Source organism: Zonotrichia albicollis, chromosome 1 (genome assembly GCF_047830755.1).
Source record: "Zonotrichia albicollis isolate bZonAlb1 chromosome 1, bZonAlb1.hap1, whole genome shotgun sequence".
Classification (NCBI taxonomy): Eukaryota; Metazoa; Chordata; class Aves; order Passeriformes; family Passerellidae; genus Zonotrichia; species Zonotrichia albicollis.
This window is the reverse complement of record NC_133819.1, coordinates 115,196,983-115,211,103: the sequence shown is the minus strand read 5'-3', so window position 1 is coordinate 115,211,103 and position 14,121 is coordinate 115,196,983. Positions and strand designations below refer to the sequence as shown.

General features: G+C 37.6%; 1 protein-coding gene across 1 annotated transcript in view; it reads left to right on the top strand.

The window, feature by feature from the left end:
- Positions 1–14,121, top strand: part of ATP6V1H (ATPase H+ transporting V1 subunit H) — a 56,469-nt gene that overhangs the window by 30,288 nt on the left and 12,060 nt on the right. The window contains exons 10-13 of the mRNA XM_005479293.4: positions 5,316–5,494; positions 6,256–6,381; positions 8,536–8,637; positions 13,620–13,733. Coding sequence (XP_005479350.1) covers positions 5,316–5,494; positions 6,256–6,381; positions 8,536–8,637; positions 13,620–13,733 — 521 coding nt within the window. The remainder of the gene's footprint in view (positions 1–5,315; positions 5,495–6,255; positions 6,382–8,535; positions 8,638–13,619; positions 13,734–14,121) is intronic.

Below are 14,121 nucleotides of genomic sequence, written 5' to 3'. Positions count from 1 at the left end.
AATTATTCCACGATTTGGAGTACCGAAGACTATTTCTTCAGATAGGGGTACACATTTCTGTGCAAAAGTAGTGAGAGCAATAAGCAAAGCATTACAAATTAAATAGCAATTACACACGCCTTACCGTCCACAGGCCAGTGGGCAAGTAGAAAAGATGAATCATCTTATCAAACAGCAGATTGCCAAAATATGCCAGGAGACTAATTTGCAGTGGTATCAAGCTTTGCCTATTGCTCTGCTGAGGCTAAGAGTCAAACCAAAGTCAAAAGAAAGGTTAAGCCCATTTGAAGTTCTGTATGGTAGACCTTATGCTATGCAAGTTGTAAATAGGGACGCTATAGACCAAATTGGTAATCAGTACATTTACGATTATGTAGTTACGGTGGGGAAGCAGTTCGATAAGAATGCTACTGTAATGATAGAGCACCAACCTAAACAACCTGACTGCAAATTGCATCCGTTTAATCCCGGTGACTGGGTGTATGTTAAGAATCTTTTAGGAAAACCCCTACAAGAGAAGTGGGAGGAACCCTTCCAAGTGCTGCTGACTACCTTCACCGCGGTTCAGATCAAGGAGCGACCTGCGTGGATCCATTACTCACGGGTCAAGAAAGCTCCGGAGAACAAACAAGAGCAGACATCATGATCCTGACTCCACCTCAAACCCTTACAACTTTGATCATTGGACTCTCGATAAGTATAGCTCTTCCCCAAGACTATGCCCCAATAGACCCATGGTCTTATGCACATCAGTGTATCCACCCAGAATTAAGAATGAGCGGACCCTATTTCGAAGTTTATGCCTTACGTAACAACCAGCCATATGCAAGTGAAGTATGAAATCAGCCCTCCATGATAGCATACAAGGGAGACCAAATCCAAATTGGGTGTCGAGAGCTTGACCCAGCAAGAGAAAGAGAAGGAAAAACAAGGCGGCTGGTATTAACAATTCAACCCTCGATGCCAGCCTAAAGCCGTACACAACCTAACCTTTATAGGGCCTCAGGTGATAAGAAAATCTAACGAACTAAAATTATTGTTAGACCCCACTTATTCCCTGAAAAAGGTGCAAATGAACATTCACACCGATATTACTTATTTGCAAAAGGATTGCCGATTTATGCTTAGATGCTGAAAATAGTGTATGCACCTTAGAAATGCTTCCGCATGATAGAACACAATCACAAGTTTACTATATAAGAAATGGGTGTGCTTGCGTAAGGACAGCTTGTGACAACGTCACTATAGATAATTGCCTAGAAGAGACTAACAATACTAACTTTTGTGTATGCAACTTTACCAAGATCATAGGTTGTGATTTTCATTACACTGTCCCAATAACTACCCAACAGCTAATTAACGCAAATTTCAACCTATATCAAGAGATACCGAAATTACAAATAGAGATAGACGTCAAAATTCTCAAAGCAATGCTTGCACACCCTGAAGTAAAGAAATTGGTACAAAAGGTGAATCAAACAACTAGACGAATAGTATGGCAGGTAGAACACAATTCAGAAAAGATAAAGAATGTCCTGACCGAAGTAGAACAAGTAGGCCAGCATCACTGGTGGGACATCTTTACAAGATACTCCCCAACAGCTACACAGGTCTTCCATTACCTGGTGCACCCAATGCTAATAGTAATTGTAGCTTTGTTATTACTAACTCTTACAAACATTTGTTTGTAGTAGAGATTAAAGGGCATAATGAAGAGGACCCAAATGATTTAAGCAATGGTACGAGCCTATCAGCGTCCTGTAGGACCAGAACTTGACGAAAGAATTCGTAAGTTACAAGAAAAAGGGGGGAAATGAAGCCCTAAAGCAGATAGCCTTCCAGAAGTAATGGGTTAAAACATGGAATGAGAAGCATGTAAAGAAGGGCCTAGCACTAGAACACACGGAGAAAGCACAGCACTAGGAAAACAGAGCAATAAATTAGATAAAAGGTAGAGCATCATGACAGGGGAAGAGATGAGTATAAGAGAAACTAATAAGCTAAGCAGGTTTAGAGCCAGCAATGTCAAAACGACCCTAAGGGTTTTGCCAAGCCACGGGATCTAAGCCAAGTACACCGGGAATTGACCAAATTAGGAAAAGAGTTCAAAAGTTTAAAGAGGAAGACTCATCGGAAAGACCCCGTCTATGATGAAGGCAACAGGAACGACCACCTGAAAATTCCCCAAAAGAGATGTCTCCACCTACGCTCCGCCCACGCTCCGCCTACACCACGCCCCATATGAATATGCATGATTATGTATCTGATCTGATGTAATCCTATACCCAAAATTGAATATAAGGCTTGCTTTTGCTATGTGAACTTAGAAATCCATTTTGTGATTTCTCCGACGCGTCGCTAATAAAATACCTCCTGCTTAATTGACTTAAGCTGAGTCTGATTAGGCAGTCACTCTGCCTGTTTGGGGCAAAATTTGGCATCAAGTGTTTGCTACAGGTAATATACAGGCTATTATTAGTAATACAGGCTATTACTAGTAATAGGTATCTGCTATTCAATGCCTTCTGAAAATAAGATTGACTAAAACAACCAATGTTAACACAGGCACTAGTGATTTCTCTTATTTAATTCAAGGTTTTTTCCTGCTGGTACTACTGTAAAACCCTGGAGTTACTAATAGCTGATAAATTTTACCTTATGAAGTTTTAATTAACAAAGTATTATTTTGAATGCATATGTTTGTCCAACTGAGAACTTATTTTTATTTACTAGTCCAAAAACCTTTCCTTGGTGGCTCTGTAAAGGCAGATGAGAATACCCATGTACGAGTGATTGAATTACTGTGTCTTCATGACCTGAAAATTCCTGGTCCTATATGAGATAATTAGGAAGAATTGAGTTCCTAGGCTTGATGTTTTCACTATGAGAGTACCATTTTAGGTTCATGGATGCTACTAGTTTTATGTGCCTGCTTACCAATGTCTTGTGAGTAATACAGGAAAGCTGTAACAACTTTGTAATGCTGTTTTCAAGCAGCACTTGGTATTCCTGAGTAGGAAATGCAGGTCTTGGAAGCTGTTTGTTTTCCTGGATGTTCCAATAGTAAGTGTTGCAAGCACATTAGAATGGGGAGAGGGAAACTGTTGATTACTGATTTGCTGATTAGCAATGATAAGCTGTGTGAAGGTGCTTACTCTGTCTCTATCTGGAAACATCTGCCACTGAAGTATTTCTGGATAAAGCGGAGCATAAGAATTTGCTGTTTTTCTTGTTGAAGGAGAACAGTGGTATGAAATCTTCAGTAGGAGCTATTCTTACTATATATTCTTACTATATTCTTACTCTTCTTAATCTCTAGATCTTGTAGTGTTCTTAAAGATCTTTATATTAGGATTAAGCAGGGACATACAGCAAGACAGATTGGAAAAAAATTTAAAAGAGAAAAAGAAGCTGAGAAGCTCAGCAGTTCATATCCAGTTTCTTCCTATTTTGAGGTCATAAAAAATAGGAGAAATAATTGCTAGTTCTTAGATCAACTGTGTTTTGCAAGAGTAGACAAAAATGAAGCTAAAGTTTTTTTTAAATTAGGGCTAAGAAAGAATAAGTTGTTTCTGTTACAGGCTTGGGGGGGTGTAACTTAGCTGTTTCCTTTCTCCAACATTAAGGACTTGTGTTGGCACGAAGATGAGTTGTTAACTGGCAGCCAGGAACATAATAGATTAGAAATTAGACATCAGAGCTGTGAGTTCTGAAACAAAATTAATATAGGTAGCAGGAAAAGTAGTCCTTGTCCTGTATGAGATGCCACAGTTTCTGGGGGGGGGAATTGAATAAAAGACTAGGCTTGATGATTCCCTAATCTGTCTGTGCATTATGGAAAGTGCTTCATGAGTCTTGGCAGCTTGGATGTCCTCTCTATTACTTCTCCTAAGTTGACATATTTCACTTTTTTATCAAGTTAAGTGCCTGAAGTATATAACTGCAAATGTAACATTTTTTATATAAAGCAACAAGTATTGGGCACTCCTCTCTCTTTGAATTTACTGTTTTCTCTGCCTTTTATTTTATCCCCTCATTTTTCATACTTTTGTCCCCTTTTACATCTGTTTCATTCCTAGAGCTAGTCTTATTCCTTAAGATTTTGGATTTTATTACTGAATTGTTTACTGATCCATTCTATATAGTCATATATTTGTATTTTTACTTTGTTAACATATCCTTTCAAATTCACTATGAAAAGCTTGAGCATCTCACTATGGTATGAGAAAGGTAATAATATTTGGAATAGCTTCCACATTGCTTGCAATTATCTTAACTAGGAATTCTTTGAAACCTTTATCCACCTGCTCCTTGAACCTGTTGAATTGTCTTATTCAAGGTTCATTATTTTTCCATTTGCTCTCATTAGCAGTTTTAACTCTAATTAGCATTACTTTCTGTGAATTACCTTTTATTTCACTTACTGAAGTAGAAACTGGGGTGCCTTTTTTTTTTTGCACATTAAAGCTAATTATATATGGCCATTAAAAGCAGTAATATGATTTAGATTTAGTTTTCAAGTTTTAAAATTGATTTGCAGTTTTCTGCTTCAGTAACTAATAGGATGTCTGATATAAAAGAACCTTAAGTGTAATAGTTCTGTCACAAGAGTGATGCAGTCAAATTCCTTCTATATAGTTTCACTGCTTATTTTTGGCAGATGTTAAATCCTATTTATATGAACACCTGTTCTGTTTATAAAGGACTTTGTCTTTTATATGAAATTCATGTTTTCAGCTTTATCAAAAAATGCAGGTGGCCAGCTCCAATTAAAAAATATAATTGAAAGCTGATAAAAATGAGTAGAAATGTAATGACTAAATGATATTGGAACTTGACTGCTGTATTCTGTTCTTATACTTCCAATCTTACCAACAAGCTTCTCTTTAAATAAAAATGTCTAGTTGGAATATTCCCAAACTTGAAAAGAGCTGATCAGATGGTAACTTTGATTTGGAAAGAAGACTTCAGGTTTTTTTTTTAAAGGCTCTCTGCCTTATGCTATTGCTGCACAGAAAGCTAAAATGGTAATCCAAGATAAAAGTGGCTGTTTATGGTGGAAGTTCTGGTATTTGAGATATAAGCCTGCCCTTTTTCTTTGAATAGTATTTGTAGTCACCTCAGTTTCATGTGGAAAATATTCAAAACAGATGAATTAGTACTTTATATTATTGAAGAAAGAGATTCTTTCAGGAAGTGGTCAATTTTGTCATTTAGTAATGAAAAAAGTTCCAGTAAGAGTATTTCTTTAAAATACTGCTTTGTTTCAAAGTAGTCTGTTCTTAAACAAAATAAATACATCTTTACTTCTGTAGAATTTGTTAGAGAAGTCTACTGAGAGAGAAACTCGCCAGGAATATGCTCTTGCCATGATTCAGTGCAAGGTTTTAAAGCAGCTAGAGAATTTGGATCAGCAGAAATATGATGATGAAGACATCAGTGAAGATATCAAATTTCTACTGGACAAGCTTGGTGAGAGCGTGCAGGACCTTAGGTATGCTTTGCAGTGTGCACTTTAAAAAATGCAGTTATGTGAATGTTGGTAGAACCTTTTTCTTTTTAAGGCTAAAATATCTACAGAATTATGATATGTAAATGCTATTTAGCAAGAGCATACAGAGATGTGCTGGTTGTTAGTTTCCTCTTGTATGTCAGTATTTAGAGGTTGAATAGAAAATAAATAGAAAATAAGTCTTCACTTATAATTGTCATCTTTGTAACTGAGAAATTGTTAAAGAACTTGAAAGTGATCTTAAAGGATTTCCAGTCAAAACTGAAGTCTACCTGATTGGAATAATTTCTACTGTCCAGATTAACTCAAGTTTTTGCTAGTGCTTGCCTAGTTCTTGGTCTTGTGCCTAAATTGAAGTGCATATTGTAGGTCGTGTCAAAGGTTTAAGTGGATGGAAGGTAGACTGAAATCCTTTATTTTATTTAGCAAAACAGAGAATTAAATTCCAAATGTTGCATTTGCCTGGCTGGGTTTTCAATTTTTTTTAAAAATTTATTTCTTGGGAATGGTATTTTGGGGCGGATAGAAGGTTGTGTTTGAAAACAAATTTTTCTTCTTGCCTCTCATGCATTTTCTTGCTTACCAAATGGTGAGACTGGGAACAATTCTCATATTCTGCATACACTGACTTCCAAATGTGTCATAGCAATTAGAGCTCCAGCTTTGTTAGGGACAGGCTTGGGCATATGCTTCAAAGAGTTTTAGAAGCTTGGCGAGTATCTCATTTAGATTTTGTGTTGCAGCTCCTTTGATGAATACAGCTCTGAGCTCAAATCAGGAAGACTGGAATGGAGTCCTGTGCACAAATCTGAGAAGTTTTGGCGGGAGAATGCTGTAAGACTAAATGAGAAGAATTATGAACTGCTCAAGTAAGTTTTCAAGTCTTGAATAATGCGATCCTTTAATATTTTCTGTGTTTAAATGAACCAGACTCTAATAAAGGTTTTACATTTTAACACAAAGTCAAGAATGAAAGCAAGTCATTACATCCTGCTTATTTTACAATGTATGGTTTGCTATGTTCAAAACCAGAACTGTTTATTTGCTTTTACTGGTGAAAGTGTATTTATGATAGAGGGAATATCTTTAGTTTAACTTGCACGTAGGTTTGATTTGATTACAAAAATGTTTTACTGTATCCTAATCTTAGATTTGTGTTGTGTGATGATGTTGATCTGAATAATGAACTTTTGTCTTGGATATTTGGGAGTTGAAAGTTGTGGTACTGTTCCATGAGAAATTTGACTCAGTGCATTATGTTGCAATGTGTCTATTTTGTGTTGGGACTGTGTTTGCAGTACATAGATTATTATATGAAGTGAACCTGAACCCATATTTATTTGCAGTCGAGGACTGGCTGTCTGGCATATTGAAACTATGTCCTGAAATGATGCCTGGCTTGTCATTAACTGATAACACATGGTGTTCTTCCAGTTCAGGGCTTGCTAATAAGTGCCAGATCTAACAGATATCAGGAGGTCAAATGGAGCATGTGAGATGTTAGAAGGCATGGCAAGAGCAAGGTGATCCTGAGCTTTATGTGCATTCAGCTGGCCTGATACCTTAGAAAAATTCTGATAGATTCTTCTCTGAGTGCATATTGTTGAATATGTAGGATTATAGACTTAAAAATTTTAGATGCTGACAACTACGGCATGAAGTTGATGTTGAGGCTTAGTATTTCCTGTAGTGATTACAATGTTTTGCTGTATTTATTTCTCCTGATCCTGGGAATTTCTTGCACTTCTGCTGCTGCAAAGACAGTAATCTTCAGTAGTTCCTGACACACCTCCAACTCTCAAAAAATCCCCCAAAAACTCAACACCCAGCCAAACAAACCAATCCTCAGAAAACACCCTCTGCCACAACATAAGGGGGAGATTCTTGCACCTCAGAACTTCATTTTTTGCCTTGTAAGGCATTTGACAAACAATCCTTATTTGCATTGAGCAATATAATTTTATTTTTCCTTATCTGCCTGCTTATTAGTTTTCTAAATCTGATACTCTCACAGTACTGTTAAACATAATTGTTTTCTTACCTTCTGCATTATTGCCTGCCTTGATGTTGGGCCTGTATTTTGTTCAACATAATTTTATGGCTCTTTGGTGTCTTCTGCTTAGTCTTATGGTTCAAGTTTCTGCTTCCTCTTCTTGTCAAAAGTAGGAGTTCTTTTCATTTGAGAAGTGGTTTTCCTGTCACTTTCTGGCCTCTAGGGAGGCAGGCAGTGGCTTTGGTAATTTAATTTTACCAGCATGTTCCTTTTTTAAATTCCAGTTGAATTTTTAACCTACTGATTTCAGCTTGTTTCTAACTTTGTCTGATTAGAACACATTTGTCATCTCACTAAGCATAGAATACACTAATTTTCCAGTGATCGCTATGTTTAACCTTTTCAGCTGTGTCTAACCTTCATAATCTGTGTTATTTTCCTCCCTTCTCATTACTGTCTAGAGAGCAGTGTTACTTGTAGCTGTTTTTCACTAAAGGTGGTTTAACTTCTTAATTAAAAAACTCAGACAGTGTTAAGAGTCCAGAAGCTGTTTTATGCTTCTTACAGCTCTGTGTTTCTATGCATACTATGAAAATAATGTGGCACTGGAGTAATTTGCAAGGAGCATAGCTCTCATCTCAGTCTTTGAGTTAGGAAAGAACTGCTTTCTAATGAAGCTTATTTAGAATTCAAAACTGTTGGTCTTGGAGCCAAAGTAAAAAAAAAGGAGAGATTTTGTAATCCTTGGTTATAGGTATTTGTGTATGTAGTTCACTAAACTGACTCTAGTGAATACTTAAAATAATTTTGTTAATTAGGACAGGTTCCCAGTTTTGTTAAGTACAACTGCATTGTTTGGAAAAAGTTCTAGCTTTACTGTTTGGGTGACTTATAAAACATTTTTATGCTTATGGGCTTTTTTATTTTAAGTTATCACTGATTAAAAACCCATCAACAAATAAGAAAACCAAAACAAAAAAATAAGAACAAACCCAAAATGTGGGACTTAATTTTTCACATTCTTTCCTAGGATCCTGACAAAACTTCTGGAGGTTTCTGATGATCCACAGGTGCTGGCTGTAGCTGCTCATGATGTGGGAGAATATGTACGCCACTATCCCCGTGGGAAAAGGTAGGAAAATGCCAGTATGCTGTTATCCTAGAAGGTAGCTGGAGTGTGTACTGTGCCTGTGGCATTTTCTGCTTATTTATATTAAAATATGCTACAAATGGGTGCAGGTTATGCTTAAGTTTTATTTATGGGGAAGATAAGGAAACACATACTAGATCAGATGAGAAACTGCAAACTGGATCTTTGACTTAATAGATTTCAATGTCTCTTAACTGTAAAGGGAACCAATGATTAAAGTATTGAATACAATGTTTAGACTAAACCAGAAGCCAGGCACCAGGAGAAATTGGAGGAACTATCAAGAGATTAATCAACATATAATTTTTCCTCTCTATGACTAATTGGACTGTAATTACTGGACTTGGGGTAGACATGGACTATTCCAGCTAAAGACTGTTTTGTGACTTAAGACTACAGAGAAATTTTTTTCCACAAATAATTGCTGGTGTAATTTCAGTGATCCACAGATTCAGTTTTCACTCTTCCATTTAAGCATGTTTTAGCTAGACAAATATTCATTTTTGTGAAAGCGAAACTCGAATTCCTGTTGAAATACACATGGACATTGCTATATTTTCCTGTTTTAAAAACCTGTGAGGAAAGATGTTTACTGAGTAATTGCACTTCTAAGGTAGAGACCAGTGAAGCAGAAAAAAGCCTTTGGTTTTTGCAGGAAACTGGCTCATCACTTACACAGAAGCACATGTGACTTAATTTTTGTAGCAAAGAAGCAGTCTGTTCCTGGTTTCTGCACAGGATTTAATGGATGACAATTCAGGGTCCATATAACCACTTGGTCTCTCTACAGTAGGATGGGGGAAGAGAAACAAAAGTAAGAGTGAAAAAAATAGCGGGTTGAGATAAAGACAATTTAATAGGTAAAGCAAAATAGGGAGTTAATACACTGCTTCCCATGAGCAGGCAGATGTTCAGCCCTCCCAGGGAAAGCAGGTCTTCATCATGAATAATGGGTACTTGGAAAGACAAACACCATCACTTGGAATGGTTCCCCTCTTCCTCCTCCTCCCAGTTTTATGTGCTGAGGATGTTGCCACATGGTATAGAATATCCCTTTGGTCAGCTGTTCTTGCTTTGACCTGCTCTTTGTATGAAATTATTGTATTATTCATATTTATGGATGAACAGTTAGCGTGCATTTACTTGAATGTGTGGGGTAGTATGGCCATGTGGTTGCTGGACCGAAGCTATGAAATCAGAGTGGATGAACAGGACCTGTATCCTTCTGTCTGTGGTTGGGAAAATGTATAGCTGTTAGGACTGCAGCTCCACTTAGCTCCCAGGCTGTTAAGCCTATTCAGCAATGTGCCAGCCTTCAAAAGAAGTGGTCATCAGCAAATAAAGTGTCCTACATACTGTTCTAGCCCACATTCTTATCTCAAATTCTAATACTTTAGCTGCTTTCTGTCTACAGACTTGGCTTATCTAACTTTCTGTTTCATTGAACAAACTTTTAAAGAATTTCATTTGTAATCCAGTGTATTCTTACCAAATATGACTTCAGCAATTTTGGAGCTAACTAAAAGCTTAAAATACCTATGGATTATGTGTCCATTCCAGCATAATAATCCATTTCTTATGTTTTTTTGGTACATAGTTGTGTAGTGCTGCCACATGTGATTGGTGTTTTACTCTCTCATTGCACGACTCACTCCAAGAATTGATACAGCTCCTTGGTTTAGAAGAGTAGAAGAATTCAGGTGTCCTAAATACTTTTGTTTCTGTTAAGTGTTTATTGTAAACTCCTAACTGGATCATCCTTTAGCCTTTGAGGATTGCAGAGATAAATTGGATACTAAAACTCCTCGACTCACCTGCTGGGTACAGTGGAGACCTAGAGCTACAGTTCTGGCTAATCTTTCCCTTTGACAAAAGAAATGCTTGTTAACAAGATACTGCGTTTTTTCATGGCTGTTCTCCAACGCTTAAATAATTTTAAGTTGCTTTTAAAATTACACTTTTTGTATGAAATTGTTGAGACAGTAGCACTGTGGGCTTCTTATGAGGCTCACAAAGATGCATTTTCTGAGGGTGTAACAGCACAAATAAAGTTTAGCACTGTTGCTTCCTGTCACTAAAAATATGCAGACTGCCAGCACAGCTTCCATGTGACCTACAGGTTATTGTTATGTACGATCAACACTTAGAATTTCTTGAATGTTATGAACATGGGCTTTGTGTTTTACATGTATAAGAGATGGATACCTGTGGGATCTCAGCACCTCAGGACTGAGGTGCCGAGCCACCGAGACCACCCTTGGGGGGCTCGGGAGTCCTGGAATGTTGCCAGAAGTGTCTGGTGGCTGGACTTTGATCCTACACAGGAGACGACACCTGTATGAGGATAGGAGGATTTCACCGGGGTGAATGGTGAAGGGATTAGTTAATTAGAGGGTGAGACACAGGGTTTAGGATTTCTGTACAGGGGGGGTTTAGAGAAGTAAGATGGAGGAATTGGGGCGTGTCCTGTCCTCCTTCTTCTTCTTCTTCTCCTCCATCTTCTGTGGTGATGGTGGCACTTTGGGATTGGTCATTACTGAAAGTGCACCGGACAATACGAATAAAAGGTATTGGGGAAAAATGATAAATATTGTACACGTAACTTTGGGTATAAAGATAGGTGACTGCCCGGAGGGCAGGACAGTGTGCTCATGGCTGGCTGCTGAGCAGACCTCTGTCGGGCCGAAAGAAAATCTTTTAGATAAACAATTAATAAACATAGAGACCGAAAGAAGAACTGAAGCCTCTTCTCGTCCTTTGATACGCGGGCTGTCCCAAGGCCACCCCGGGCCTTTCCAGGCCCTCCAAACAGCCGAAAACCGGACAACTCCGGACAGATACCTAGAGCCATTCTCTTCCTTAGCTCAGGATTCAGAAAAAAACTTGCATTCCATTTTTCACCCGGGCTTTAAGATAAGTAGTGTGGATTTTATATTTGTTTTCTGCTATAACAGTCTAAATTGCATTCATTTGTCTTTATCTGCTATGTCTTCTTTCTCCCTCTAAATGGGTCATGTTAAAACCTGAATCTTCAGCATCCAGAGACTTTTTTGAAATGACACTGTTTTGGCTTAGTGCAGTGGTGTCATGGAGAGCAGTCACTGCAGAAGATGTGCACATATAGCTGTTCCACTGTCTCTGTTACTTCTGTAAAATAAGCAGCAGTTGAGGAGAGGGGAAACTAAATGTAGTGTTTTGGACATGTTTGGAACTAGAAAAGGAGCATGATTCAATGTGAACCTTCTTCACTGTTTAGACCTTTGGGTTAAACCCATGGCTGGGAAGTGATCTGTACCTGTAGGCAGCCTTATGCAAGAATGATAATGCTGTTCTTCAACTCCTCATGTTCTCAGCCGTAATTTCAGTGATGTATTGTCATCTGAAAAAGCCTATTACCATTTGTGATTATAGGCTTTTAACCTTTCATTTTGGTTCTTGCATTCCTCTATCATAAGGAAGCTTTTGAGTTTAATGCCTTTTTCACATCCTTTGACATCCTGAACATCTAGTGGCTTAAGTCAGTCCTTTAATAAAGAAAAAATTATTGTTTATGTTTCATACTCTTGCCTTTGGGTGCAGTGGTTTTATATTTAACTTATTATAAAGGTGAGGCTGCATAAGGCAGGCATAAAGGTTTTTTTGAATCTGTTACATTACTAATAACTTCTTGAATTCTTGGCAAGGATTTTCCAGCTTGAAACAATTGCACTTGTCTGAATCGATTCCTGCTTTATGGAACAAATGTTTGAATATTATTGGGAAATAATATTCCCTGTGGTCTTAAGGGTAATTTTGACTGAGTTAGAAAATGAAATTGAAAATTCTCTTTTTCATCTCCACGCTATATCTTCATACCTGCTCTGTAGTTTGCAAAAATGCATTTTTTTGTGCAGCAGCAATGCATTAATCTGGCCATGAAAAGAGCGGTACTACATGCAGATAGCTAATGCAAGCTTTAAATGGCAGGACAACATCAGGTTAAGCCTCTAAAGCAAATGATAGTGTCTTCACAGGACAGCATGTTTAACTGCTAAGTGAGAGAACTGCTGTAAAGAACCATATGAAAGTCAGTGAGTAAATCAGCTTATATATTCCTTGCAAATTCTCTCCAAGCTTACTGTTATGACAGACTGAAATGCTGCATGTGAAGTCATCTGGATGGTGATACTTTTTTCAGGTTTTAAGTGTGTTGCCTTCCACTGGTTTTATTAAGAAATAATATATTCATGGCATGCAATACAAGGTTTCATCAGTATTTCATAGGGGATTTGGTATAACTGTTAAAAGGCTGACTGTGGTGGTGAAGTGTGTAGTGAAAGATGCAGCTGAAGCATATCCTTTTTTCTGGGAATGGTACCTTAACAGCCAGTTCTGCAACTTGTGCATGAGTAGCTGTGGCTCTAATACAGTTTGAATCTCAAAAAGCACTATATGTATGAGGTGGGTGATTTAATAGGTCTTGGTGTGATTACAACCATTCTTCTGGATTAGTGCCAGAAGACATTGAGGTTTTATTCTTGCAAAAAATTGAGTGACCTGGTTGCCATCCATTTATGGGGTGGAGGGCACTACCTCTCCTACCTAATAATTGATAATGCTGTACTGTGCAAACCCTTTTCCAGAGCTGTGTAAAGTTAATAACCCTTTCTGAAAAGGGTTCTTTTCTTGATTATTTATTTCAAAGTAGCAAACAGGAGTCAGGTATAAACACTCTCTGTTGTGAATTCTTAAAAAATCTTTTTTTAAAAAGATATATATAGAATATTATCTTATTACAGGAGATAATATGTATTTGTAACACATCAGGTGGGATGTGTATCTTGGCAAATAAATAATTTTGATGAAATAAATATTATATAATTTAGACTTAACCTCTTTATGCCTTGCATGAGAAGTGGTTGGATAGGATAGCTACCCAGAATTGAAAGTAATGTGAAAAAACTTGCTCCTCTCCTGTTTTTCAGAGTGATTGAACAGCTTGGTGGTAAGCAGCTGGTCATGAACCACATGCATCACGAAGACCAGCAAGTTCGTTACAATGCACTGCTGGCTGTGCAGAAGCTGATGGTTCACAACTGGTATGTGAAGATTATTTAACATACTAATAACCATGAGAAATCTTTGTTGTGGAGACAGGATTCAAAACAGTAGATTTCTTTTAGGGAGAAATATCATTTTTATGTGTTAATACAGCAGTTTTAAAACAGCAGATGACTATGATGCTTATGGTAAAAACTTAGTTTTTCTGTGTGTTTTGGAGATAGTTGATTTGAATAGCTTCCTTAAATGGTTGACTGTCACACAAGTAATTCACTTGAACAATGTATTTTAGCCTAGGTTGGGTATTAAGAAAAGTTTCTTCATCCAGAGGGTGATTGTGCACTGGAACAGGCTCCCAAGGGAAGTGGTCACAGCACCAAAGTTCAGAGTGTTTGGACAATGCTCTCACACACATGCGTTCACTCT